This window comes from Eptesicus fuscus, chromosome 4 (assembly GCF_027574615.1).
Source record: "Eptesicus fuscus isolate TK198812 chromosome 4, DD_ASM_mEF_20220401, whole genome shotgun sequence".
Taxonomy (NCBI): domain Eukaryota; kingdom Metazoa; phylum Chordata; class Mammalia; order Chiroptera; family Vespertilionidae; genus Eptesicus; species Eptesicus fuscus.
In genome coordinates this window covers 8,511,487-8,539,173 of record NC_072476.1, presented here as the reverse complement: position 1 = coordinate 8,539,173, position 27,687 = coordinate 8,511,487, and the positions used below count along the sequence as shown (strand labels likewise).

Sequence of the window (27,687 nt, the reverse complement as noted above, 5' to 3'; positions counted from 1 at the left end):
TAAGACACTTTATCTAAAAATATAAGAAACTCTTACAACTTGAAAATAAAAAGGCAGCCTGGCTGGTGTGGCTCAGGAGTTGAGCGTTGACCCAAGAACCATGAATCTTGAAGAGGTCGCCAGTTCAATTCCTGGTCAGGCACATGCTCAGGTTTTGGGCCTGATTCCCATGGGGGCGTGCAGAAGGCAGACAATCCAATGTTTCTACCTCTCTATCCCTCTCCCTTCCTCTCTCTCTAAAATAAAATATTTTAAAAAAGAAAATAAAAAGGCAAAGTATCCAATTTAAACAGGGGCAAAGGATTTGAATAGACATTTTTCTCCAAAGCAGATGTACGAATGGCCAACAAGCACGTGAAAAGATGTTCAAAATCATTAGTCCTCAGGGAACTGTGATTCAAAACCACAATGAGACACTACTGTACACCCAGTAGAGGGCTATAATAATAATTAAAAAACTAAAAAAACAAACAAAAAGAGAAATAGCAACTATTGCTGAGGATGTGGAGTATCAGAGCCCTCATACATGCTGGTAGAATGCAAAATGGCATAGCCATGTTGGAAAACAGTCTGGAAGTTCCTCAAAGGATCAAACAGAAACCAAGTGCCAGCAAATCTACTCCTAGGTATTACCCAAGAGAAATGAAAACATTATGTCCACACAAAAAATTGACAAATATTTATAGCAGCTTGTTCATAACAGCCAATAAATGGAAACAACCCAAGTGCCTGACAACTGATGAATAAACAAAATGTTGTATATCCACTCAGTGCAATAAAATTCAACCATAAGCCCTGACCAGTTGGGCTCAGTGGATAGAGTGTTGGCCTGGGGACTGAAGGGTCCCAGGTTTGATTCTGGTCAAGGGCATGTACCTTGGTTGTGGGCACATCCCCAGTAGGGAGTGTGCAGGAGGCAGCTGAATCAATGTTTCTCTCTCATCGATATTTCTCTATCCCTTTCCCTCTGCCTTTCTCTCTGTAAAAAGTCAATAAAATATATTAAAAGAAAAACAACACACCTTAAGTTTTAAAAAAAAATTCAACCATAAGAATGAATAAGGTGATTTCCAACATGGTTGAATCTTGAAAATATTATGCTAAGTGAAAGATGCCAGTCACAAAAGGCCACACATTATGATTCCATTTATAGGAAATGCCCAGAATAGGAAAATCTATAGATAGAAAGTAGACTGGTGGTTTCTTAGGGCTGTGGGGAATGGTAGGGAAGGGGTGGTAGGTAAAGGTTATAGGATTTTTTTTAGGTGATAAAGGTGTTCTAATTTTGACTGGTGATGGTCACACATATCTTGAATTATACTGAAAAGCAATCGTATTGTAGGTGAAGTATCTATAATAATAAAAGCATAATATGCTAATTAGACCAGACAGCTGAATGACCTTCTGGACGACATTCCAGATGAAGCTGGGCTGCGAGGGCTGAGCCCCTTGCACGAATTTCATGCACCGGGCCTCTAGTATCTCAATAATGCTGTTAAAGGAAATTTTTTAAAATAATCAAGATTAAGTATGTTTTTACTCACTTAGCAAAGATTTAAAAATGATTGTCCCCAAGTACCAAAGAGAGTGTGTGACAAGCAACGGTGCATATAAACTGGGATAGCAAACAAAAACCTTTCAAAAACATTGTAGAAAGCCTAAAACAACATCAACAACCTAAAAAAATGCTCATCCCTACAAATTTCAGTTTTGAGAATCTAATCTAAACAAATACTCATATGTGGAAAATGCATAATGCACAAAGGTTTATTTTTTATTATTTTTAAAAATTTATCTTTATTGTTGAAAGTATTACAGATGTCCCCTTCCCCCTTGCCCCCATTGACCCTCTCCATCCTGCTCCTGCCCCCTCCCCAGGCCTTCACCAAACTATTGTCTGTGACAAAGGTTTATTTCTTTATTTTTTAAAAAATATTTTTATTGGTTTCAGAGAGAAAGGGAGAGGGAGAGAGAGATAGAAACATCAATGATGAGAGAGAATCATTGATCGGTTACCTCCTGCACACCTCACACTGGACATGTGCCCTGACTGGGAATCCAACCATGACCTCCTGGTTCATAGGTTGACACTCAACCACTGAGCCACATCATTGATGTTTCTATCTCTCCCTCCCTCTCCCTTCCTTTCTCTAAAAATCAATAAAAAATATTTTTTAAAAATCAATAAAAACACATATTTTTTTAAATTTTAGCAAATAAGGATAAAATATATACCCTGAAAACTACAAAGCATTATTGAAAGAAAATAAAGGAGACCTAGCCTGGCTGGTGTGGCGCAGCTGGTTGAGCATCATCCTGTGCACCAAGAGGTCACTAGTTGGATTCCTGGTCAGGGCACATGCCTGGGTTTAAGGTTCAATCCCCTGCAGGGGTGTGTTTAGTGATGTTTCTCTCTCTCTCTCTCTCTCCCTCTTCTTCTTCTCTCTCTCTCTCAAATCAATATATATATATATATATATATATATATATATATATATTAAAAGTTAGTCACTTTATATAAAAATATTAAGTAAAAGTACTCGTATACATAGATATAGCAAATATGATAGATAGTAACAGTGAAATATGGGAAACATTGCTAAGCCCACATCAGTTACTTAAAATATAACAATCTGTGCATTTTACTGTATATAAATTGTACCTAAAAAAGGACTGTACAACCTAACCAGTAAGCCTCAGTTGTTGAGCATTAACCTATGAACCAGAAGGTTACGATTCAATTCCTGGTCAGGGCACATGCTTGGGTTGCAGGCTTGATCCCCAGTGGGGAGTGTGCAGGAGGCAACCGATCAATTATTCTCTCTCATCATCGATGTTTCTCTCTCTCCCTCTCCCTTCCTCTCGGAAATCAATGAACACATATTTTTAGTAAAGGACTGTACAAAAATATGGACTCTAGTTAATAATGTGCACACCGAAGCAGGCAGAGGGAAGTGTATTCAAGTCAGCCTCTTACCTTTTTTCACATTAAACTCATTTTTTGCACATTCACTATAGGCAACTGCCAAGGCCTCAAAATACAAAGCTTACCTTTGAGGACTGCAAAGATCTATCAACTGTATAAAAACGACTTTGTGGAAACATGTCGGAGAGGATAACTTAAGTGAGAAAAAGATGACACTGGAGGTTTGGGAATGGATATTTCCGAATAAGCCAGGTTCAGAGGTGTGAAAATGTGGTCTACCTGAAGATGCTTCTCATCGGTCCCTGAGTCTCCATGCCTTCAGCCATTTTCCACCTCTGCCTTCTCTATATTTATTTTTGCCACTTTATACTTGCAGCTCTTTCAACTCCCTTGCCTCTAGTTCACCCATCTTTCTACTCACTACTTTCGTGGGGAGCACTTTAGCAAAGCTACTTCAAAAGCATGGAAAGTCCAATAGAAAGATCCAATAGTTTCACACACAGCAATTCAGACTAAGGAAACAGAGATGCGTTCAAAACCTAAATCACGCCGAAACCGGTTTGGCTCAGTGGATAGAGCGTCGGCCTGCGGACTCAAGGGTCCCAGGTTCAATTCTGGTCAAGGGCATGTACCTTGGTTGCGGGCACATCCTCAGTATGGGGTGTGCAAGAGGCAGCTGATCAATGTTTCTCTCTCATCGATGTTTCTAACTCTCTATCCCTCTCTCTTCCTCTCTGTAAAAAATCAATAAAATATATTAAAAAAAAACCCCAAAACCAAAACCTAAATCACTTAAGTGTTATTTATATTAGCATAAATATTTAAACTTAAATGCTTAATAGGGAACTATTCGATAAATTAAAATACATCATTAGGAGACATTATTAAACCATTAAAATTTGTTTTTCAAGGGATATTTAATAAGGTAGATAACATGCATTTTTATATCACAGAAGCTAAAGCAAAACATCCTGTTTTGGGCGAAAATGGTCTGCTTTATGTGTATACACTGAAAGCAATTTAAAATACACAGTAATTATCATTTCAGACTTCAGAATTTGAATAGATGCCAGTGTCTTCTCTTTCTTCCTATGGGAAAAGAAAATTGCTTTGAAAATCATTTGAAGATTGGGCAAAAATTCCACAGCTCTATTTTTAGGCCCACTCTGTGGTCGTCACGATTCAGAATGACGCAAGGAAAGCTTCAATTCAACCTTTCAGAGACGACGCTCCAGCTCGCACGATCTCATCGACGGGAATGTTGGTGGCAATCGCAGTGCAGGCGTGAAGAAGCTGTTTCTGTACACAGACGTTATCCCAGTGCCTACTCTCTGCTACCACGGGCTCACCTGTGCGCAAGGCCACACCCACAGGTGGACCTGATTCTGGATGTTCTGCTTGAACTCCAACTTGTGTTTCCGGAAGATCAAAACCACAATTCTGAGCAAGAACCTTGGGAATAATGAGCAAATGAGCAGCAGCAAATGCTTGAACTCCAAGTTGGGCCCTGCCCTTTACACTGGGTTCACGTTTGACCAGGGCTTCTGCCATTGCCACTTGCACCGCACCAGCGCCTTCAATAGCATTTCCAACGGCCCTCAGGACAGCTCTTACCGCCTCTTTGATTTGAGTGGGTGTGTGCTTATTGGGTCGCATTTCTCAGTAAAGGCGAACTTCTCTTCTCCCCAGGGTTACTCAGACAGGTCCTGCATGTCCCCGTCGAGTTAGGCCATCAAAGGAATTTAGAGCTGCCCCACCACAAGCAAGAGTCAGCCTTTCCATACTTCTCCTTCTAGCTCTGCGCAGCTACTATGCCCTCTTTTGCAAGAGCATCTAAAGAAAACGGGTCAATTCCCTTTTGATGAATAACAACAAATCCTTTATCTGAGCTTCCACAGGATTTCGCTTTTGGTTCTACTATTTGTAAACTCTATCTTCAATGAAGTTTCCTTCAGTTTTTACTGGTTTCTCTCTTCTGCACTCTTGTAAAAAAAAAAAAAAAAAGCCAGAATTCGCTTCCCCCCCCACCCCTTCATATTCTAATGACACATTGCATTTGAGGATGTATGCATCTTCCACTCTCATTCTCATGTCAGGATTCCATGCCCACTGTCCAAAACAAGACCTCTGATGAAGCTTGTATCCATGATCTCAACCATTAAGAGGTCAATAGGTTCATCTTGTTTTTTTTTAAATATATTTTATTGATTTTTTACAGAGAGGAAGAGAGAGGGATAGAGAGCCAGAAACATCGATGAGAGAGAAACATCGATCAGCTGCCTCTTGCACACCCCCTACTGGGGATGTGCCCGCAACCAAGGTACATGCCTTGACGGGAATCGAACCCGGGACCCTTGAGTCCGCAGGCCGACGCTCTATCCACTGAGCCAAACTGGTTTCGGCTCATCTTGTTTTTTTAATGGTCAAAATGGAGTCAACTACAGCCCCTGCTAAGACATCAGCAAGTTCAGCATGAATTTTAGTACATTTTAGCCTTGGGGTGTAGGGTCTTCACAGCTGACCAAGCAGAAGCATAAAAGACCCAGCGTGAAGAGTGCCCAAAGCCAGCTCCCAGCCTCCTACTTTGAAGTGCATTACAAGAATAAGATGGACGGATGGAGAGCTGATGCAGCTACAGCAAAGTGATCATTGTAGAAGCCAGGCAGTGCCCGTATGAGTACTCACTGCACAAATTCTCTCAGCTTCCTTGCATGTTTGAAACTTACATGTCGGAGAAAAATGTGTATAGACTGCCTCACAGCGAGTGAGCGAATTAATAAGCCTGAAAGACTAGGCAGAAATCTGCTGAAATGTTGTCTTTATACTCTCCTGTATATACTCCAAAGTGGGCTGGTATTACTTTTATAATAAACTTTTTTTTTCCCAAGAAGAAAAATGGCACCAGAATCAATCGATAAATACAGGCATTTATTCCGAGGGCATAATGCCAAGAAAGTCCCAGAGATCAGCGTGGAGTGGGAGAAAGCTGCTGCCCCTTGACCAAGGGGAGACGGAACCCGGCGCTTCTCTGAAACCCCGTTGTGCAGGGAAGTCCAGGGGCAGAGCTCATGGCTGGGCCCTGGGCTGTGGGCACGGGGTCTGGCCTGCCCATCTGCCAGTGCGTCCTGTGTCCCAAGAAGCCAAGTGTCAGGAGAGGCGGCAGAGGAAGTCGTGCAGGGGCAGGGCCAGGAGCCCCGACAGGGAGATCCCCAAGGTGTCCGACACACAGGCGGTTGCCATGGCAAACTCCCGGTGCTCGTCACTGGTCTGGGGGAGGGAGGGCAGGGAGCAGGGGTGAGGCTTCTGTTCTCCACACCCCTGCCCTGGCTCTCCCCAGAAAGGCCACCCACAGCCCTCGCCTGACCGGTGCTGACCTCCAGGGCGATGTTGTGGAAGGTGTTCACGTAGGCAGCACCCCCCAGGAGCCCCTCATACAGAATGATCAGGAAGACGAGGTAGATGCTGGGCAGGAAGCTCAGCCAAACGTCCACCAGCAGGAAGACCAGGTTGAAGCACTGTGGGTGCAGGTGGGGGGCAGGGCTGAGCCTGGACTCGCGGCAGGAGAAGGGAGGCTGCCATCCCTCCAGCGGCCCCAGTTCTTGGGGACACTGATGAGGGAGGGCTGGCAGGCTGGGATCCAATCCCAACATCCAGCTGGCCCCCCAGACTCTGGGATCTGGGTCACCCCTTCTCTCTACCCTATCCCAGCACCCCAGACCTCGTGGGTCTCCTCTCTGGCCCCTTTGCTCACGTCATTCCTAATCCCTGGAATGCCATTCCACCTCCCCTCACGTGGGATCCCTTTGCCACTGTCCAAAGCTCAGCCTGGGTCAGGGTCACTTACTCCTGTGACGCATTCCTCCTCCCCAGGGCTCCCTGAGTAGTTTCCCCATAGAGGCTACATTTAGACCAGTGGTTCTCACTGGGGCTTGGTGTGCTGCCCACAGCACGTTTGACAATGTCTGGAGATCTTGGTTGTCATAACTGGGAATGGAGGCTGCTATTGGCATCTAACGGGTGGAGGTCAGAGCGGCCGGACAGCCCACCACAAAGGATGATGGGGCCCAGCGCTGAGGCAGAGACACTCTGGCTTAGCTGTTCCCACCTCATTTAGGAAGCCTCTCTGACCCCACCCAAGGCCCCTCAGGGGATCCCAGTGTCCCATCCTGAGTGCAGGGTTGTCACCATGGTGGTTCACGGTTTGATGCACATGAGGGTCACCCACAGGCCTCGCCCTCAGAGGTCCTAATTCATCCCGTCTGAGCGAGGCTCAGAAATCTGCATTTAAAAGGACACACTCTGGTAATACTAACGTGACCTGTGAAACACTACCAACACTTTCATCTGCAGCGTTAGGCTACACGCTTTCTGTAATGGAATTAAATGCTTATACGCCCCTATTTCTACAAAGCAGCCTTGGTTGAAATTATAACTGAAATCATAAACTCCATGTCAGCAGCATCTAATGAAGAACCCTGAGTTAAGATTTATTAACAGAACAATCTGGGCCTTTGGAGCTACAAAGCCCTCGGCTGGCGGTACTGCTTCCATAAATAAAGGAGAAAGCTAGAGGATATTGGCATGCTGTTGCTATAATGTTCAAGGGTAATCTATACTTATTCTAGATCTTTTTATGGATTTAAGTACATTAAAAAGGGCAAAGGACATTCCTATAGTAATTGAAAGTTTATTTTAATAGTTACCTACGGGGCTGCAGAAACAATACACGCTGATTATGTAAAAGTACTTTTCTTAGCCCGGCCCAAGTGGCTCAGTTGGTTGGAGTGTCGTCCTGTGCACCAAAAGGTTGCAGGGGCAGGTTCGACCCCGGTCCGAGCACATACAGAAGACAACCAATCAGTGTTTCTCTCTCACTCTGATGTTTGTTTCTCTCTCTCTCTGAGCAAGTCCTTGGGTGAGGATTTTAAAAAAAGTACTTTTGTTAGACTGTTGTAAGGAAAGGTGTTTGTTTTCTTAAAGCTATAGATTACTTTTGTCATGGGTAGTTGAACTTGCTCACCAGCCTGGAGATATACAATCTGTTGAGTACAATGTCACTGATCCTATATAATAAAAGGCTAATATGCAAATCGACTAAATGGTGGAACAACCGGTCACCATGACGTGCACTGACCACCAGGGGGCAGATGCTCAACGCAGGAGCTGCCCCCCTGGTGGTCAGTGCGCTCTCACAGGGGGAGTGCCACTCAGCCAAAAGCCGGGCTCATGGCTGGCGAGCGCAGTGGCGGTGGTGGGAGCCTGTCCCGTCTCCACGGCAGTGCTAAGGATGTCCAACTGCTGGCTTAGGCCTGCTCCCCAACTAAGCTATCAGTGGACATCCCCTGAGGGCTCCCAGACTGCGAGGGCGCAGGCCGGGCTGAGGGACCCCCCGAGTGCACAATTTTGTGTACCAGGCCTCTAGTCTACCTAATAAAAGAGTAACATACTAATTGAACATACCTTTGCGACGCCCACCAGCCAATCAGGAGTGTGCAAATTAACCCAACAAAGATGGTGGCTTAATTTGCATACGCAGGCACCAAGTGGCTGGGGGTGGGGTGGGATGCTTGCCTCGTTGCCATGGCGGCGATGACGCAGGCATTCCGCACCACACCCAACCGCTCTGGGCCTCTGGGCAGCGTGGGAAGGTGGAAAGGCGGCTCCAGCCAGAGCGAAGGTGGTGCCGGCAGCCAGGGAAAGGAAGGCCCATTCTGGCACGAATCTTCGTGCGTCACGCTTCTAGTTCTATTATAATTAACCATGCAGAGTAAAAGAACTGCATTTTCTTATTGTTAGAAATGTTATTTGAAGGCCTGTGGCTCTACATGAGGCTTGTGCAAATAATCATGACGTAAGTGATTCTACCTGATTGAGACACAACATAAAGTCTTGTTCTTTCATTCCTCTTCTCATCTCTATTTCTTACAGCTACGCTGAGAAGTAGATGGTGGCCATGCCTGATTTCTAGATGAGGAAACTAGAAATTGGTTTGGAGGCCTGCCCTATGTCACACAGCTACTGAGCACGGGAGCTGGGATTTACATCAGCTTCGCCTGGCTCCAAGGACACACTGGACATGCAGCCCTGCTGGCCTCTGCTCCTGTGCTTGGGGAAGCGGGAGTGAAGGGGGGAATGGGGTGGGGGCTAGGGGCCTCGTACCTGCAGCAGGGCCAGGGCCCATGTGAACTGGATGCGAAAGCAGCGAAGAGAGGAGCGGGAGGCAAAGACGCCGGCCTGGTACAGCATCTGGTACCTGAGACAGGGGCAGGGAGGAGGAAGAAGCCCTCTGGTGCCTACTCACATGGCGGCCCCTCCCTACCTCAGGCCCGCCCGGCAGACAGCCCGTCCTGCCACCCTCCTCACTGCTCTCACCAGCGGTACTGCTGAGCGTGACTCAGGGACGTGTTCCGGAAGAAGAGGAGCTCAAACTGCAGCAAAGACCAGACAGCGGAGATGAGCAGGGACACGTGGGTCCCCACCTCGATCTCTATCCCCACCTGCCTCCCTGTGCCCTCACTCACAAGCCCCTGATTGATGAAGTACTCAGCAAAGTAAACCAGGACCAGCGGGATGATGTAACACTGCAGGCCCTGGAAGAGCCAGAAGACACAACATATGTGGTTGGCTGGGAGACGGGCACTGGCCACCGATGGGGATGGGCCCAGCCTCCGTGCATACCTTGAACACAGTCCACTTCTCCTGGAGGGAGAGGCTTGAGCTGGAGTCTGCGGAGGAGCAGGGAGAGAAGGGCAGGTGAGGTTGGCATAGGGGCTCCGCCAAGGGGTGCTGCTGGGAAAGAATCAACCCACCCACACGGAATTGTGCAGTTACAATGGTTAAACTAGTGAACTTCATGTTATGTGTATTTCACCACGGTTAAAAAAAAAAAAAAAGACAAGACCTCTTCCCGGCTCTTGTACCATTCGATGGCTGTCCATCTCCACCCCAGCCACACTGGCCCCTTCTTTCTGTTTCTTGAACATCCAGGCTCGTTCCCACAGCACTTGCTGCTCCCTCTGCCTGGAACCTGCTCTCCTGGATGTCCACGGGGCTGATGCCTTGTCAATCAAATTTTAGCCCAATGACACCTCCTCAGAGAGTCCTTCACTGACCACCTTGTCTAAGCAGAACTCTCCATTTCCCCCAGTTGTCATTTTCTAGCACATCACTGCTTTGTGTCCTCCCAGCACTTCCCAATATGTGAAAAGCACATTTCTGATTCAGCTGTTTACGAGCCGGCCTCATTTTCTTATCTTACTCACCACCCACCCCTGTGGCTGGAGGGTCTGGCACAGAGTAAGTACCCAATGAGCATTTCCTGACTAGCTGACTGCGACCGGCTCTCACGCATCCCCTTCCCCTTCCCATGGTGCACTGTGGGGAGGAAGGCTAAATCTGAGGACCTCCTGTGTCTCCAACCTGGCTTCCACTCGGGGGCCTCGGGGGCCTCGCTGCTCATCAGGGGCTGCCGAGCCTCCCTCTCTGCCTCTTCTTCCCCTCCAGGGTCCTGGAGCTCGGGCGATGTGAGCAAACAGAAATAGCTAGGAGTAGGTGGGAGGAGAGAAGGCCAAGAGCCTCGGTCAGCGGGAGAGGCACCCCACCCCATCCTGTGCCAGAGAGCCCCAAATGTAGAAAACGCTTTCTTCCCTGGAGCTGAAACTTGTCTCCTTGCTGCTTCGACCGGGCCTGGCTCACACTACGCCAGTCAGCTGTTCGCTTGACATATTATTCTAATGGCTGCTCTAGCTACCGCCTATTATGTGTTCATTCTGTGCTAAGCCAGAACCTCCCAAACTTCAATTCTGTTTTGTCTTCATGCTATTTGTCATATCCACACTGCTCCAGTGTATAATATGCTTTACTTAATGCTTTCCTTCAATTGACTCCCCTTTTCTACATGGCCTTGTCCTAAGCAATAATCTGTGAAATCACAGGTTTGATTGGTTAAAATTTTTTCTAAATACACATAAAATTAATCAAGTCCACCCTCAAGTCACCTTGGGAACCACACATCGCCTTGCAGGGAAGCAAGGAGAATGACCACCATTTGAGATAGGGCAGTGGTCGGCAAACTCATTAGTCAACAGAGCCAAATATCAACAGTACAACGATTGAAATTTCTTTTGAGAGCCAAATTTTTTAAACTTAAACTTCTTCTAACGCCACTTATTCAAAATAGACTCGCCCAGGCCTGTGGTATTTTGTGGAAGAGCCACACTCAAGGGGCCAAAGAGCCGCATGTGGCTTGCGAGCCACAGTTCGCCGACCACTGAGATAGGGGAACACCGCGGGTCAGAGAGGTAAAGCAACTTGTCCCATCCCACACAGCTAAGATTTGGTGGCTCCAGACTCAAATCCAGGCCCGTCAGAGTCTAGAACCTACATCCCTCATAACAAGGCTGAAGGGATCTGAGGATTGGGATCCTGATCGAGTTTTGTCTCCTCAAACCCCTCTCCCTCCCAGCCCCGCACAGCTTACCTGGCCAGCAGCAAGGCGGGGATGCCCAGCATGGACAGCAGGGTGTGCTGGGGGGAGAGGCCAACCTGGGTGAGGCCCAGGTAGGACAATGCCCCCAGCAGCCCTGCTCCCCCAGTACCTGAGGACCACCAGGAGATCACAGCCCTGAGAAGGAGAACACTGGAGCACTAAGAGGGACCAAAGCCAGCAGTGGGACCGCCTCTCCCCGCTCCCCGCTCCCCGCTCCCCGCCTGCTTACCTGGGGTAGAAGGCGGTGAGTGAGAGGAAGGTGACCTCCCCCAGGCCTGATGAGATGCTAGCCAAGACCACACCTGGGGGGAGGACAAGCATGACAGTGGCCATACTTAGCCTTCCCCCTACCCCAGGCCCTGGAGGTGTCTGGCCATGGCCTCCTCCGCATCAGCTCAGAGGGGCTAAAAACAGATCCCTGGATGGGCGGGGGTCCGGATATGAAGTAGAACCAAAGCCTCCTCTGAGTCCCTCTCACAGGGAATGAATGGCACCACCACCCACCGTCGTCTAACCAGGAGCAAAAACTCATCCTGGATGCCTCCTCCACCCGTGACGGAGCCTTGGTTCCTCTGCCCACCTCCATCTCCATCTAATCCATCCATTTCCTCCCCTGTCCGCCACCACCTACCCCTGCAAATTGACCTCATCTCCCGGCCTCTACTTGAGCAGTCCTAGCAGCTTCTGAGGGTTACAATAATAATCTCTTTCCTTTGCGGAGTTGGGGCGACTGCTCCCACAAATGCTCTGTTGCAGTTCCTCTGGGCCCCCCACCTGATAACAAAACCTCATGCTCACCACACAGGCTGGTCACCACCGAGTGGGAAAATGCGACCAGAATGAAGCTTCCGGCTGCACAAACCCCACTGAAGAGGACCCGGGGGCTGAGGGAGAGGGGAGGGAAGGGCAAGGTCAGCTTCGGCTCTCACCGCCTTTGCCCTCCCAGCCTCCTCACAGATCCCAGCCGCCCCTCCTCCGGCCCCCTGCCCCCCACCTGTAGGGCAGCAGATGAAGGCCAAGGGGAGCCAGCAATTTGATGACGAGTGTGGGGAGGATGTCTGCCAGGAGCACCGCCTGGGACAGGAGGACAGAGTGAGACCCCAGACCTTCCCCGGGACAAACCTCTGAACCAAGTGGCCCAGGAGACCTGCGACAGGCTCTGAATTCAGATCTGGGTTCAAGTCCCAGCTCTGCCGCTCCTTAGCTGTGTGTCAAGGCATTCACATTTTCTGACTCCAGTTTCCTCATCTGGAAAATGGGAGATGATTACAGTGCCTAGCTCCCAGTACTGCTACGTGGATGAAACGAGCCAATATTAGCTACACTCAGAAAGGGCTCAGGGAATGGCAGTCTTAATGATCATAATTAGGACAGTCCCAGCTGGATGCTGAGGGGGTGGGGCTGGGGGTCAGGGGGGGACCAGATGGGTACTCACAGCTGTGGAGACAGAGTTGCAGTCAAAGCGAGATGAGTTATTGTGGGGGGTGGGGACTGGGTCTGGGTCTACCTGATGGGAAAGAAGGAAGTGTTTCACCCCGGGAGGCAAGAGGGTAGACAAACAGGGCCTGGCTCTAGTCTCAGCTCTGCTCTGACTTGAAGGATGGCCTTGAGTCAGCACTGGCCTCCCGGACCTCAGTTTCTCTGTGTGCACAATGGGAAGGAGGAGGTTTCCATAGAAGGACCCACTGGCCAAAGATGGCCCTGTAAATAGACTTTACTTGGGTGACACGTTCAGGAGCTTTCATGAAAGAATGGGTTTCCAGAAAATCTGATCTTGAACCAAATTCCTTGTTGGACCTGCACGGTGGCAGCTGCTCCCCTTGGGCGTTGCCCTCGAGATCCTCACAGACAAGAGGTCCTTAACCAGAGGTGACTGTATCCCACAGCGTCTGGAGACACTCCTGGTTGTCACAACTGGAGGGCAGAGGGTGCTATTGGCATCTGGCAAAGAGGCCAGGGATGCTGCTAAAGATCCCACAATGCACAGGACGGGCCCACAACAAAGAATGATCCAGCTCAAATGTTAACAGTGTGCGGGTTAAGAATCTGCCATAGACCATGGTCCTACCCAGCCAACATCTGAGTTTGTACACCTGGCACCAACTGATTCCTAAAGAGCCTTCCTGCTCTGAGATCGGGGAGACTGGGAACTTCAGCCCCTTGCCCCACCCCTTGGCTACCGTTCTATGAGTGTTTCAAGGGTGAGTCCCTCATCTCTTCCCACAGTGTGAAGGTAGAGGGTCACTTACATGGCTTTGGTTTCCAGATGCCCTCTTGTGGCTGAGGATGTCATGAGCAGCACTGAGCATCACCACGTAAGAGAAGTTGTTGCAAAGGCCCAAGAGCCTGGAGTGAGCAGGACAGAGTACCCCCGTCTTACTGAGATATAATTGACATATTAGAACAGATCTTCACCTCCTTTCAGGCCTACAATCTAACCGCAATCCTAGCACCAATCCTCCCCTTTCCTTCAATCAGCTCCCACCTTTTTCTCTATCACCAGACCTCATCTCCATTCAGTGTTAGGGTTTGAAATATGGGCTTTGGGATCACAGACTTGTGTTCACATCTAATCTCCCAGACTTCTCTCAGGAAGAGGAGAGAGTCATCCTTGACGACTGTTCCTCTGAGCTCCCACCAGTTCCTGGGGCAGTTCTCACCCACGGAGCCTCTGTCTCGGATGCGCTGGGGGGTCAGTAGAAAGGTCCTGGGGCTTGAAACCAAAGGACTACGTTCAGGCCCCAAGTCTGCCGCTCCTACGTGAGTGGTCTCGGCCTACTCATGTGTCAAGTGGGGATACAAATTTCTCTTCCACCTGGCGGAGTTCCGGAAGGGTCAAAACCAGATAATACCGAAGTCCTTTATGATCCGTGAAGGATCTTGTTTGCACACATTCATCTCCCAGAGCAGCACTCAGTGATGGGAATGGAACTGGGTCCAGCGCGAGGGAGTTCATGTGCCTTTTCACAAGCCCATGAAGGGGGACTATTGCTCTTCCCATTTCTGCTGAGAACCTGAGACCCAGAGAGGCATGTGACTAGAGTTACATGGGAAGCCACTTCCAACCCAATCTGCCACCCAGGTCCTCGATGTTTAGGTGGGTGCTAGGAGTATTTTTCAGTACTTAAAGTAATTTTAGGAGGTGGATGATCTTTTTAAAAATATATATATTTTATTGATTTTTTTACAGAGAGGAAGGGAGAGGGATAGAGAGTTAGAAACATCGATCAGCTGCCTCCTGCACACTCTATACTGGGGATGTGCCCGAAACCAAGGTACATGCCCTTGACCGGAATCGAACCTGGGACCCGTGAGTCCACAGGCCGACGCTCTATCCACTGAGCCAAACTGGTTAGGGCGATGGATGATCTTTTAAAAAGTTCCCAGCCCTTGTGGCTTAGTGGTTGAGTATTGATCCATAAAACAAGAGATCACAGGTTTGATTCCTGGTCAGGGCTCATGCCTGGGTTGCGGGCTCAATCCCCAGTAAGGGGCATGCAGGAGGCAGTCGATGGATGATGTTTCTCTCTCTCTCTCCCTCTCCCTTCCACTCTCTCCAAAAATCAATTAAAAATATATTTTAAAAAGTATCGATGCACTTATTTAAGTGTGCATTAGGGAAATATTGGCTTTCTATAGAGTAGTGATTTAAAGTTTTCTTTAAAAAAAAATACATATATTGCCCTGGCCGGTTTGCTCAGTGGTTAGATGTCGGCCCACAGAGGGAAGGGTGGCAGGTTCTCCAGGCCCAGTAGGGGTGAGTGCGGGAGGCAACCAAGCCATGTGTCTCTCTCTGCTCCATGCTTTTCTCTCTTTCTCTCCTTTCTCCCTCCCTTCCAATCTCTCTAGAAATCAATGGGAAAAATATCCCCAGATAAGGCTAAAAAAAAAACACCCCAAACGTATATTTATGGATTTAAAGGCTTAATTGGTTGGAATAAAAACAAGTAAATAATCCCATAGGTGGTATGAGGATCTGGCCAAAATGTTAAGGTGGTAAGAAAATGATTAAATTTGGGAAATTTACACATTACCTCAGGCCAAACCAAGTGGTTCAGTAAATATTTGTGGATTCAGCTCCTTTTTCAACTCTTTACTTCCCTCTTCCTCCTGTGGCCTCCCTCTTCCCACCCCATTTTACTTATGTTGAACTCTTCAGGCCACTCACCAGAAGCCCATCGCGTTCTTCCAATGGGCGCCCTGCCGGTCCGGCGGAGGGGGCCGAGGTTCCCGAGGTTCCTGGGCGGTCACCTCTCCTGGGAGGGCGAGAAGAAGGCATGGCCCCCAACCCTCTCCGGGGTATGAGGACCCCACGGGTGTCCTCCCGGGTCGCGCCTGCTCCGGAGCGGTCAGGGGGTCCCGGGCCAGAGGCAGGCACTCCAGGGAGGGGGGCCGCACTCCTCACCCTCGGAATCTGAAAGGCGTCGCCGCGAGCCCGCACAGCCTCCCATGGCATCAGGCTGAGGCTCCCCAGGGGCCCAAAGTCAGCGAACGTTCCGAGTTGGCTCCGATGGGGCGGTGAGGGTCTGTGACAGGTGAGAAGGGTCAACGCCCCGCTGCGGGTCCCAGCTGCGTTTCTCTGCTGCACTCGCGCCCCCCGCAATCCACTACGCCAAGCCGGGGACCCATCTCGCGGTCTCCCCCGCCCCACCACGCCCCACCCGCCGGACTCTGCCCCCGCCCCTCTAAAGCAGGGGGTCCCTGCAGCCTGTACCTTTAAGAGCAGCTGAACATTCCGCACCTGGGAGCGGCAGGTCGGCTGGTCACGTGACAGCACCAGCGGGTTCCCCCATCACGTGCTCGGAGGCCCGCACCACTTCCGGGTTTTCTCTCTATCTTCGCTTTAGGCCTTGCCAGCTTCGGGGTGTGGCGCCGAGAGAGGCCAGGGGAACCCTGGAACCGCTGGCTTAAAACCGGGGCGGGTGGAATCAGCAAGAAGAGCCCTGACGTTAGATTGACGGCGCCCGAAGCCGCGGCGGGTATGGTGCCAACACTAATCATGGCAGGAAGCGGCTTCAGCGCTCGCGGCCCTCATTTGCCAGAAACAAGTATGGCCGCCTGGCTACTCCTTCCAGTCGCGATTGTTTCTGGCTGGGAACAAAGACGGACAGCTTCAGGCCATTCTTATTTCTTTCTGCTGTCCTGACATTGCTTTAGAAACGGAATGTAAAGGTAACACCCACCTAAGATGATTTCATGAATTATTGGCGGTATCCAAGGCGTTCAGAGGTCCCTTTACCAAATTATTCTAGAACCAAAAAATATCACAGTCGTCCAACCCCCGGTTTTACAGATGAGAAAACAACAAAAAAAGAGCAAAGTTCCTGATGATCATACAAAGTTAGATGTAAAGGTGACCGTAGGAGAGCACCAGAGACCGGTGCTGGCTGAGCAGGCTGCTGTGGATTCCTGCCTGCACCCAGGGAGCTGAGACCAGATGATTCTAAGGCCCAAGATTCTGACTCTGTGATCTCATCTCCTTTATCTAACTAGAAATTTAGGAAGTGGGGCTCCGGAAGCGGATTAGAGGAAGAGGTGTAGATCAGTGTCACTTCACATAATCCCAAATAAGGAGTGGATTCTCTCACCTTTCTCCAGGTGGTAAAGAAGCATTCTGCTATTCCTTCATCACCTCCTTCCCCTGCTAGTATCTCCTATGGGCTTCCAATAGCCTGTGCCCAACTGTGTCAGCTCTTTCTCACAACCAGGCCGTCAGACTGCTGTTAGAAATGTGCTCCTTTTGGTCGTCCCAGGTCACTCAACCAATGAAAAATGGGGTTCTACACCCATGCAGGGCTCTAGAAATTCATCAGTGTGTCATACATGGCCTCTGCCCTCAAGGAACTCACAGGAGGGTGGGAGGCAGACACAAATAACCACAGTACAAAACCTAGCCAAGTTTTGTTTCACAAGAATGACTACAGATTAGGGAACAGCACTGAAGCCGCCAATCCAGCCCCTTCTTCCCCTTGGGAAAGCATTAATGACCCTGAAATGAGAAGCCATAGCTCTTACCAGCCCCCTACTCACTCCCACTCCTTGTCCCCAGGCGAAACAGGAACCACAAACCCCAGCTTCCTCTCACAAAGTGGCTGTGGCTTGTGGGGAGACGGAAATGGCTGAGGTGTGAATATAAGACCTGAGTCACTTGAGCTGCAGTTGCCACACGCACCCTCCCCCACCCCCAATTCTGAGGTCTCCTGCTCCCGTTTTTTTCCCTTTCTGGCTTCCTCCTTTGCCCTTTAGCTCCAAACATGCACCTGAGTTCCCTGTGGGGTGCACACATATTTCCCAGCCTGGGCTGGAAGCTGCTGTGGGCATTGCGGAAGGTGGGTAGGGCCTGGGGTAAGGATACGTCAGGGGGAAACAGGGGAAGAGGAAGTGCTTGGGTCCTGGGGAAGACTGGCTTGTCTTGGTGGGTGGGGACGGTCATTGTCAGCTTTCTGGACACACAGAGACAGGATGGATTTCCTCCGGCTGCATCTCCCGGGGCTGCACCAGGCCTTGAGGGGGACACTGGTGAGAGGGGCAAAGAGATGCCAGGGACTTTCACCCTGTTCCCCGGGACCTCGCCTTCCCTCCTCCCTTTGAGTCTCTCAGACTTGAGATTTCTTCCCTACGATAAGGCAGCCTCTAACCCAATCTTTTCTGGATTTCAATCCTCCCACCCCCACAAACCTATCCGCATACCCCCATCTAGGCCCTTTCCTATTCCTTCTGCAGATCCTGTTGTCCTCCTCCCAGACCCAGAACCCCTCCTCCTATTCTGAGTTCCTCTGGCCCAGGGTCCCCGGGAGAGAGATGGACCTTCCCTTAATGCCCTTGTCTCCCCCTCTCCCCATTCTTCTAGGAATCCTTCAGCACCTTTGTCTCCTACCTTTTGGGAGATGAGGTCCCCACTGTAGAGAGGAGGGAGGCATGGGCAGCTGAGGAACTGGGGGAGGTGGCTACAGGAAGGCTAGGAAGAAGTGTAGAGGAGGAAGCCCAGGAGGCCCTGGAGGGTGTGGGAGGCAGCCAAAGCAAGGGGGATGGAGGGCCGAGAGGGCCTGGAGAGGCTAGAAGACACCAGGAGGGAAGCTCAGCTTCAGAACAGACCTGGAGTTGGGGAGAAGGCAGCTCCCATGGGTCTCAAGGAGATAGGCAGGACACTGGGGCGTGGGAGGCAGCCAAGGCGTCCAGGTGCCAGGAGCCAAGTGCCCTCTTGGAGGCCAGAAAGAAATCTGACTCAGGGTCTGAGGCTGGCCAAGACGGGAGCAGCCCAGCCCAGGAGAGTCAGGAGTGCAATGAGCAGGAAGTGAACAGAGAAGAGACACCGAGAACCTGGGAACAGGAGGAGGAGGAGGAAGAGGTCAGGGCAAGAGAGCCAGGGGGGGTCAGAGGGGTGGAGTCAGAGTGGACCGGGCGTAGGGAGCCTGAGGGAAAGGCTGGTGCCCATGGGAAAAGGGCAGCAGGGGATGGCAGGGAGTCAGAACAGGCAGTCAAGGAGGCAGTTGCAGAGGAGATCCAGGGAGCTGGAGCCAAAGAGGCCGGGAGGGAAGAAGAGGTGGTGGCCGTGGAGAGGGATGGCCAAAGCACAGAGGCACAGGGGACTCAGGACCCAGGGGCAGCGTCTGAGGATGAGGCAACCTTGGACAGAGAGGAGGTCAGGACAACCTCAGGAAGGGAGGAGGCCTGGACAATCTCAGGTGGGGAGGCTGGAACAGCCTCAGGTGAGGAGGAGGCTGGGATAGCCTCAGGCACGGAGGCGGCTGACTTCCCAGGAGTCAGGGAGACAGAAAATGGGGCAGCCCCAGGAGATAGGAGCCTAGAATGTACAGGGAGAGTCTGGGCCTTAGAAGAGGCCTCCAGGGGAGCCCAGGAGGAGGAGGTGGGTGAAAATAGAGAGGCTGAGGTGAGCCTGTCCCTGAAACAGACTCAGGCCCTGGGAGCTGAAGGAATGGGAGAAATGGCTGAGGTCCAGACAGCAGGGAAGGAGACCGCGGAAGGCCAGGGGTCAGAGTGGGGGGCAGGGGAGGGCTCGGAGGGTCAGGCAGATCAGGATGGGAAAGAGGCCAAGGGAAGGCAAGACTCAGAGATCAAGGCTGCTCAAGCCAGTCCGGAGGAAGTGGTGCAGGCACAGGAGGCCAAGGAGGAGAACGAGAGCTGCTGGGCCACAGAGGCTGAGCTCTCCCAGGACAAAGGGGCAAACAAGGCTGAAGGTGATGCTGACTTGGAGGCGACCCCAAAGGCCACACCTGAAAAGGAGTTGAGGGAGAAGAGGAGTGAGGAGGGAGCTCAGGGGGGTCGAGAAGAATTTGGGGTAGAGGGTGGTGGCCCAGAGCACAAGGTCACTGAAGTTTGGGATGGTGAGCAGATAGGCGGCCTCCAGACCCCAGTGGGACAACCCGGGGAAGGCCAGCAGGTGAAGGAAGAGCTCTGGAGCACTCCAGGCCAGAGCAAAGAGGAGGCAGAAAGGAGCCTGGAGGCCAGTCCCAGGCACACGGGCTATAGGAGGCCTGGTGCAGAAGCCTGGGAAAGCCGGAGAAAGAGGGATGTGCAGGGAGGGAATACGCAGGAGGAAGTAGGTATGGAAGAGGAGGGGGAGGCTGCGGGAAACCAAGAATCTGCACTGCCATGGGTCCTGGAGGCAGGCGGAGAGTGGAAGGAAGCAGAGGAAGCAGGGAGTGGAGCAGACAGCCCGGAGCTGGGTGGAAGGCACGGGGCAGAGTTAGGGGAAGGCTGGTCCCTGGGTGAGTCAGATGATAGAGAAACCAAGGATGAGGAGGTGGGGGCTGCAGTGCCCTGGGAGGCAGAGGGAATGCCCAGGGGAGGCCGGAGGCTGGAGGAGGCAGCGCCGAGCTCCCGGGACAGTGAGGACACACGGGCCGGTTCCTCGGCTGCTGGGACTGTGGCGCATAAGGCAGCTGCGGATGGAAGGGCTGCTGGGACCGGGGAAGGGCCTGAAGGAGGGACGGGGGAAGCGTGGGATGGGGCATTTGGAAGAGGCTGGGACTCAGAAGGAAGCGAGGAAGCTGGCAGAGGTGCAGAGGTGATCGAGGCTGCAGAGGGAGAGAGCAGAGGCGGGCAGGAACTTGGCCTGGAGGGCTCCGCAGAGGAGGAGGTTACTGGCAGAGGTGGCCAAGTGGAGGCTTTTGAGGCTGGGGAAGGTGAGCCAGGGGGGGAGTGGGCGGAGGCTGGGGAATCGGTAGCGGCAGAAGGAAGCTGTGGGATGGGTGGCTTTACCTCGGGCTCCCAGGCGGTGAGGGCAGAGGGGACCATGGTTATAGTGGAGGCCAAGGGGTTCCCAGAAGGGCAGATGCTGTCAGAAAAAGAGGCTGGGGCATGGGAGGCGAGGCAGCAGAGGCGAGGCAGCGAGGGGCAGCGTGGGGACCACGGCCGTGAGGGAGAGGCACACATGCCCTGTGACATGGAGGGCGTGGAGGGGAGCGGACACCAGAGGGCAGAGGCCAAGGAGCTTGATGCAGAAGACCTGCAGGACGCCCAGGGCCAGGAGGACCAGCCAGCAAACCAGGACCCTGGGCCACGTGAAGAGGCTGCCCAGGGGGATGTGCACGGCAGCTGGAGTGAGGTAAGGCTCCAGGAAGGGTCCAGAGCCAAACAGACCAGAATCCTGAAGCCAGCCCCGTACTACCCAGTGCTCCCTCCCTGCAGGCCCTCCTCCCTGTGTCTCGCCTGGACGTCTCTGTCCCGCGGAGCCGTGTGCTCCTCTCCCGCAGCTCCTCGCAGCGTCGCTCCAGGCCCTCTTTCCGGCGCATCCCCACCCCTGAGCAGCAGCAGGAGCCTGCCAGCCCCCCACCAGAGGAAGAGCTGTCAGCCCCTGAGCAGAGACTTCTCCACCCAGCGGAACCCCCAGAGCCAAGCCTCCCTAGGCCTGAAGGGACCCCGGTGCCAGCTAGGAGAAGGCCCCTGGGACAAGGGTAAGCACTGGGTGAAGTGACTGGGCTGGGCTGGGCTGGGCTGGGCAGGAGGCTCCGGACACTGGAGACCAGCTCCCAGCCTGTCTTCCATCTCCAGGTTTGGCTTTGCACACCCCGGCATGATGCAGGAGCTGCAGGCCAGACTGGGCCGGCCAAAGCCCCAGTGATGGCACCGTGACTCGGGAGCCAGGCCCTGAGCGAGAGGCGGAGGGCTCGGCTGAACCCTGCTCAGCCTGCCTCCCTCGGCCACTTGGATGCACCCTGTCCACCGTCTGGGCCTCAGTTTCTTGCTGTTTCGTCCACGGAGCAGACAGAACCAGACATCTTGGAGAAGCACGAACTTAAGGAATCTGACTCGCCAATGCAGCTGGTGGACTGCCTGCCCCCCGGGGACCACCGCTCACAGCCTGTCCTGACTACCTCCCCAGCCGGTCTTGGCAGCTGTCTGGAGGCCTGAGAGGGGACAGAGACAGTCTCCCACAGCCTTCCCTCTCCGATTACCCCCACTCCCCAAGCCGCTCCCCAAGGCCGTGGAGAGCTGTGGGAGGCAGGCAAACCTCTGGGCTGGAGGGCAGCGGGGAGGAAAGGGGCTGGGAGGGCCTATGGAGCTGCATTTACAATCAAACGTTTGATGTAAGCGGACCAGCCACCTTAAGGTTCCAAAATGGGAGCTCAGCCTCAGAACTCTGCTGGTTACTGTGGCAACCACCAACTGAGCAAGCCAGAGTGGAGAAAGGTGGGCCAGGAACCCCAACATGTAGGAGCAGAGAGGGATCCAGGGTGGCCAGGGGCTGCCGAGTCCATTCTGTGCCCCCTTTGGGTACCAGACACCCCTTCTCTGAAAAGAAGCCGAGGCAGAGAGAGGGTGAGAGTGCTTTATTAGGCACCCAGAATGGCGGCCTAGCCGAGGACAGCCAGCGGGTCCTGAAACAATAAATAAACCATCATTTCCCTGAGCAATAAATAAATATCCATGAAATAAATACCCAGCAAGGACTGGAGGGGCCTTAAGTTATTGGGTAGGGTCTGGGGAGGGAGGGCAGTGGAGTCCTGCCTTGTCTAAGGCAGGGAGCTGGTGGCTGTCCTGTTGGCCCAGACGCGTCGTAAAGTCCTAACCGGTGAGGGAAGGGGCTGAGACATCACTCCATCAGGGCTGGGAGCCGGCCAGTGTTGGGCACCCCAAGGCCTGGCCTGGGTTCTTAGCCTGGGAGAGCAGCAGTAAGTCCCGCACGGCCCGCGACAAGACCAGCTCCAAGGAGTGCAGCAACCGGTAGGCGTAGAGGAGCTGGGGCCAGGACATCCGGGCTGACGTCTGTGCGTGGCCGTGCAGGGCCCCTGGGAGCAGCCCCTTCCCCTCCTCGTCCTCCTCCTCAGGGAGGTTGAATCCTGCAGCCAGCACCTGTGAGGAGAGGCCCACGGTCAGAATATGGTCCAGCTGAGATGCTGAGCGAATCCGTGCCTAGTGGTGCCACATGACCATAAAGTCATGATTTCCCTGGACAGCCCCTACTTCAGATCTTCCATTATGTCATCACCTCATGTATCCTGTCTGGTTCTTTTGCTTCAAGAAAATGGAAGTCACAGAGCGAGCTGGTGCTCACGGAGGGAGCTGGCTTACTCATCCAGGATTGCTCTGGGCACTTGGGGTTCTGGAAATTCCTCTCTTAAGGGTCATATTAGGATCAGAATTGGGCAGAAAGGTGATATAGCTGGTCTTTCTGCTGCTTGCGTTTTCTATTCTCCTTTTAATAAAGGTAAAATTCTTATTTCCCTGTGACATGCTCAGCAGGACCTGATGATGTCAGAGGATGACAGGGAGAAGGGAACCAGCTTTATTGTTGGTCCTGCTGGTGCGGGATGCTGTGCTGGGTGTGTCAGAGCTGTTCTCTTGTTTAAGACCAAGACCCCAAGAGATTCAGGTAGAGCCAGGACCTGGTGCAGCCACACACATACACACACACACACACACACACACACACACACACACACACACACCCTTCACACATACATACTCAGAGGATCTGGAGTATCTCCCTTCAGACTTACCCCACCTGTGGACATAGGGGTATTTTTTAAAAGGGAGCCAATGACACGCAGTTTTGGTCTCTGGGGGTCAAGGAGGGTGGGCGGGTTCTCTACCTGGAAGCGAAGATGCCGCTGCAAATCTCGGAGATCCAGCCTCATGGCCCACAGCTGTATCCTCTCTGAGCTGGTCCAGCTCCCCTGGGTCCCCAGCCCTCCCAATAGGGCTTGAAAGGGGCGAAGTGTTGTGGAGAGGAAGAACAGTCGCTCTGATCCCTGCGGAAGCAGAGGGAAGGGGTCAGAAAAGGTCCACAGGGCAAGAATGACCCACGTCAAACCCAACCTCATGTCTCTCTGGGTCCCATTCCCATCCCAAACTCCATCCGAATATCTGCTCTCATCCTCAACTTCATCTCTGCCACTCCTTCCCTTCACTCACCACCATTCTAGTCTCCACTGTCTCTGATCTCTATCCTGTCTCTTTTCCCAACCTCACTTTCAGTTGCATGCATGAACTCATATCTCACACCAACCCCATCTCCATTATCTTATCACGCTCTATCCGAAAACCCATTTTATTCCTTTCTTCACCATCCCATCCTATCTCCATCTCCTCACTTGTTTTCAGTCTGTCTCCAACCTCTTTCCTATCTTTACTCCCATTCCTATTCCCAATTAGATTTCTCAACCATATTTCTAGACTCATTCACTCTATTCCAACTCCAACTCCATCCCAACTCCATTCCATTCCCATCCTCACCAGTAATCCACACCCCTTCTCATCCCCAACCTTCTTCCTATTTCCAACCTCTCCCATTCTCATCCCTCCTCCATACTAATTTCTATCCCTAATCCCATTCCATTCCCACCCCCACCTCTTTCCATGCCCAGCTTCACTCTCACCCTCTTTTTAACTCCATTTCTTTATTCAGCTTCATCTTTATATCCAATGACATACTCAACCTCATCCAGATTGTATCCTTCAATTTATCCCCAAATCTATCTTCAATTTAATCCCTGATTTCATTTCTATCCACCCAGCCCAGCTTTATTGCCAGCTCACTTTCCTCCCCAGTCCTATCCTCCACAACCTCCCCCACTCACAGAGAGGCTGCACCAGGCCTGGAAGGTCAGGGAAACATTGGGGAGCTGCTGTCCCAGGGGCAGGAGGTCCAGGTTCACTCCTGGCAGGTGAGCTTCAGCCTGTAGGGAAAGGTGTGTTAGTGGGGGCCAGATGGGAGTGAGGATCTGCCCATCCCCAGAGCCAGTTGCATTAGGGAAACTCACAAAGCGGTGTGCCTGGGCCCGAACTTCGGACAGCAGCTTCCTGGCAAGATGCAGGCTGACCTTGAACTCCTCCTCTAGGCTCAGGGGGAGTCTCCCCGGGGGCCTTGGAAATCCCCAGACACCAGCTCGAGCCAGGAGCAAGGAGAGCAGCAAAAGGCCAAGCCCTGGAGAGATGAGGAGAGGGTGGGCAAAATGAGGGGAGAGCTTGAGGAGAACTTGAGAGAAGGGAGAACTCAAGAGAAGGTGCCTTTTCTAAGCCTGTGCTATGGGCCCGAGTATCATCCCACTGACCCCTCAAAACCACTAATGAGATGGAAGCTACTGAAGACACCATATGGCACATCAGAGTGACTGAAAAGCAAGTGCCCTCTCCCCCAGGCAGACACAGCCTTGCACAGCCCCCACTCACTCCCTTGGCCAAGTGTCTTTTCCAGTGAATTAACTGCACAACTCAGTGTGGCAGCCTGGGTGCTATTCTTCCCATTTCGCACATGAGGAAAGTGAGGCTCAGTGAGGTGGGCTTGCCAAGGCACATAGTCAGAGGGTGAGGGAATCAGGACTGCACTCCGGGTCTGTCCAAATGCAGACCCTGTGAGCTTCCCCCAGGGATCTGAGAGCAGGCACCACCTCCCCTGGAGCAGGCACACACTGTTCTGCCAAGGATTCCTCGGGCTTGGCCAGGTGGCTCTGATGGCCCCACCTCGGGCCCCAGGGGGGCTGGCAATGCTGGAGGCTCTATCCCAGGGAGTCAGAGGGCAGACTGATCCAGCTGCTATCAAGGCGAGTGGGTCACTCTGCAGTGAGGAAGGAATAGGGGTGCCGGGAGAGGGAGGAGGCCTGGAATGGGAGGCAGACTGTTTCTCATTTGGATTCTTTCCTTGAGCAAGTCACCTCTTATTTCTGTGCCTCAGGCTCCCCTCTGTAAAATGGGGGAGTCGGACTAGCTGATTTCTGAAAGTGCTTCCTGTCCTGTGTTTCCTGAGCAAAAGGAAGAGGCACAGTGGGGCAGGAGCTCTGGGAAGAGAGCAGCGTTCAGCGGTTTCTCCCTCAGGGAGAGGAAACCTAGCAATCACTGGGTTACACAATTCTCCTCGAAACACAAACCAAAAGAGTCCCTAAGTCTGTTCCTGCTCACCCCCTTCTCCCTACCTCTTCCCTGTCTATTCTTGATCTCTCACCCTGGGCTCTGCTCCTCGAAATGTCCTCTCCATAAAGACCATGGGGAGTTTCTGGGTAGATCCACTTCACCCATGGACTTCCAGAGAGAATGGGCAGTGCCTGGCTCTCTAATTTCCAGGCTCCCTGACTTGGGGGCCACTCTGACCTCCTGGAGACTTTGAGCAGAGTGGGGTTCTTCCCAGGTCTGTGTTGAGGGAGAGGGGTGCCCAGACTGGTGGATATTATGTCATTTCTTACCGACCCTCCACTTCCTGCCTGAGTTCTGGAGCCCCCAGACCCTTCCATTGGCAGACAGTCCTAGGTCTTTGGTCCTGGCCCTTGAAGGTTCTGTCCCCAAACTTTAGTCCTTGGTCCCTTCTCTGACCCTACTATCAGCTCTGGGCCCAGCCTCTGAGTCCTTCAGTCTCCAACTGCAGACTGGACCTCCTCCCAGGCTTCGAACTACAGACCCTTGACCAAGTTAGGCTGCTGACCCCTTGGCCACAGCCCCTGACTCATGGCAACTCTTCCTGCTGTTCTTCCTCTAGCCAGCTCCAATGCTCAGCCAAGCTGTCTGGCCTTTGCTCATTCACTCCAACCCAACTCTTCATTTATCTGCCAGGTCTTGGTTCTGGTCAACCTGCCTGTCCAACTCTCTCCATCCATGCCAACCAAACTGTCTCATCTTCCCTCTATCCAGTCCCGGCTGAACCACCACCTGACTGTTCACCCCCTCTTCCCTGTTCATGCCGGTCTCCTTCCTGTCCTTAGTCTCTGCCAAATAGTAGCCCCTCAGCCCTTCACCCCCATCCACACAGGTCAAGCTCTCCCATCCTCTGCCCAGTTTCAGCCAAGCCTCCCACCCCTCAAACTCACGCCAGCCAAGGTCGCCTGCCTTCTGGCCCATGGCAGGGCCCAGCCTCTTTGGCCAGCCATCTCCGGGCCGGGGGAGTCTTATACTGGGGGCTGGGCCCAGTTTCACTTTCCGTGCTGCTTGTACTTTCAGCTTTGCTTTAACTAACTCTTCCCTCCTCACCACCCCTTGCTAAAATGGGGAAATGTAATTTCCCTTCCCAGAGGGGGTGTGGTGGGGGATGGCGGGAAGCTGGGGTTCAGTCAATCCAAGCTGCTGACCCTGCTGAGCTCCAGGTCCAGTCTTTCCCTCACTTCCCCACTCTCAGGTGAGCCACCTGCTCTATTTGCTGGTAGGTCCCAGAGACTTGAATCCCCTCCTGTTTCTCTGCTCTGTCATTATCGTTCTAGTGCCATCACCAGCCTACTGTCCTTCAAAAGATGAATGGCCAGGTAAGAAGACTATCCATCAGAGGGGACTTGGGGTTTTACTCTCTTCTGGTTTACCAGATGGCTGGGGAAGGGAATACAAGGGAAGTTGGGGCTCATTGGGTAGCTGGGATGGGGCTTTGTGTGGGGCAGAGGGATCTCAGTCTGGGCAGAGTCAGGGCTCAGTCTATAGCCTAGGTCGGGGCTGGATGAGAAGTTTCATTCAGGGCCAAGAGCTCAGTCTTTCGCCAGAGTCAGATCTTGAATTAGAGCTCACTCTATACTTGGGATCAGAACATGGTCTAGGGTTGGACTCAGAGCTTTGTCTGGGACCAGCGTCCTGGCTCTGTGTTTGGGGTCAGAGCTATTAATGGCCGGGGGGCTCTACTGGGGATGAACTAGGGTTGGGCTCAGTCCAGAGAGGGCACAGAGCTCGGTCTGTGGTCAAGGTTCTGACAGCTTGTTACTCAGGTCAGGGCTCCAGCGTGGGCTGGGATAAGAGCTCAGTTGATGAGCAGGTTAGGGCTCAGCCTGTGGCCAGGTTGGGTTGTGTGAGGTCAGGACCAGGCCTCAGCCAGGTTCCAGAATAGTTTCTGCTCTGTAGACAG

At 52.2% G+C, this 27,687-nt stretch overlaps 3 protein-coding genes and 1 pseudogene across 4 annotated transcripts; 1 reads left to right on the top strand and 3 right to left on the bottom strand.

The window, feature by feature from the left end:
- Positions 1 to 4,135: 4,135 nt before the first annotated feature.
- Positions 4,136 to 5,576, bottom strand: LOC103300827 (T-complex protein 1 subunit zeta-like; annotated as a pseudogene).
- Positions 5,577 to 5,833: 257 nt separating this feature from the next.
- On the bottom strand, positions 5,834 to 16,335 carry CLN3 (CLN3 lysosomal/endosomal transmembrane protein, battenin). 2 transcript variants are annotated; one of them, XM_054714522.1, is made up of 16 exons: positions 16,129 to 16,335; positions 15,820 to 15,940; positions 15,583 to 15,670; positions 13,664 to 13,793; positions 12,850 to 12,921; positions 12,409 to 12,488; positions 12,213 to 12,298; positions 11,644 to 11,716; positions 11,406 to 11,549; positions 10,346 to 10,467; positions 9,605 to 9,651; positions 9,448 to 9,516; positions 9,299 to 9,354; positions 9,086 to 9,179; positions 6,301 to 6,441; positions 5,834 to 6,193 (listed from the first exon to the last, which is right to left on the bottom strand). In XM_054714522.1, the coding sequence occupies exons 2-16, from the start codon at positions 15,863 to 15,865 to the stop codon at positions 6,074 to 6,076; spliced, it is 1,368 nt and encodes a 455-aa protein (XP_054570497.1). In that variant the 5' UTR covers positions 15,866 to 15,940; positions 16,129 to 16,335; the 3' UTR covers positions 5,834 to 6,073. The 2 variants fall into 2 exon arrangements, with proteins under 2 accessions (XP_054570497.1, XP_054570498.1); XM_054714523.1 differs by having other exon boundaries at positions 13,664 to 13,760; positions 16,129 to 16,333.
- Positions 16,336 to 17,854: 1,519 nt separating this feature from the next.
- On the top strand, positions 17,855 to 22,610 carry APOBR (apolipoprotein B receptor). The gene is made up of 4 exons (XM_008157721.3): positions 17,855 to 17,933; positions 18,265 to 20,982; positions 21,066 to 21,331; positions 21,429 to 22,610. Exons 1-4 carry the CDS (start codon positions 17,877 to 17,879, stop codon positions 21,496 to 21,498), a joined length of 3,111 nt encoding a protein of 1,036 aa, XP_008155943.2. The 5' UTR covers positions 17,855 to 17,876; the 3' UTR covers positions 21,499 to 22,610.
- On the bottom strand, positions 22,479 to 26,705 carry IL27 (interleukin 27). Its single transcript, XM_028134228.2, has 5 exons — positions 26,675 to 26,705; positions 24,641 to 24,804; positions 24,458 to 24,556; positions 23,471 to 23,629; positions 22,479 to 22,730 (listed from the first exon to the last, which is right to left on the bottom strand). Exons 1-5 carry the CDS (start codon positions 26,703 to 26,705, stop codon positions 22,479 to 22,481), a joined length of 705 nt encoding a protein of 234 aa, XP_027990029.2.
- Positions 26,706 to 27,687: the final 982 nt, after the last annotated feature.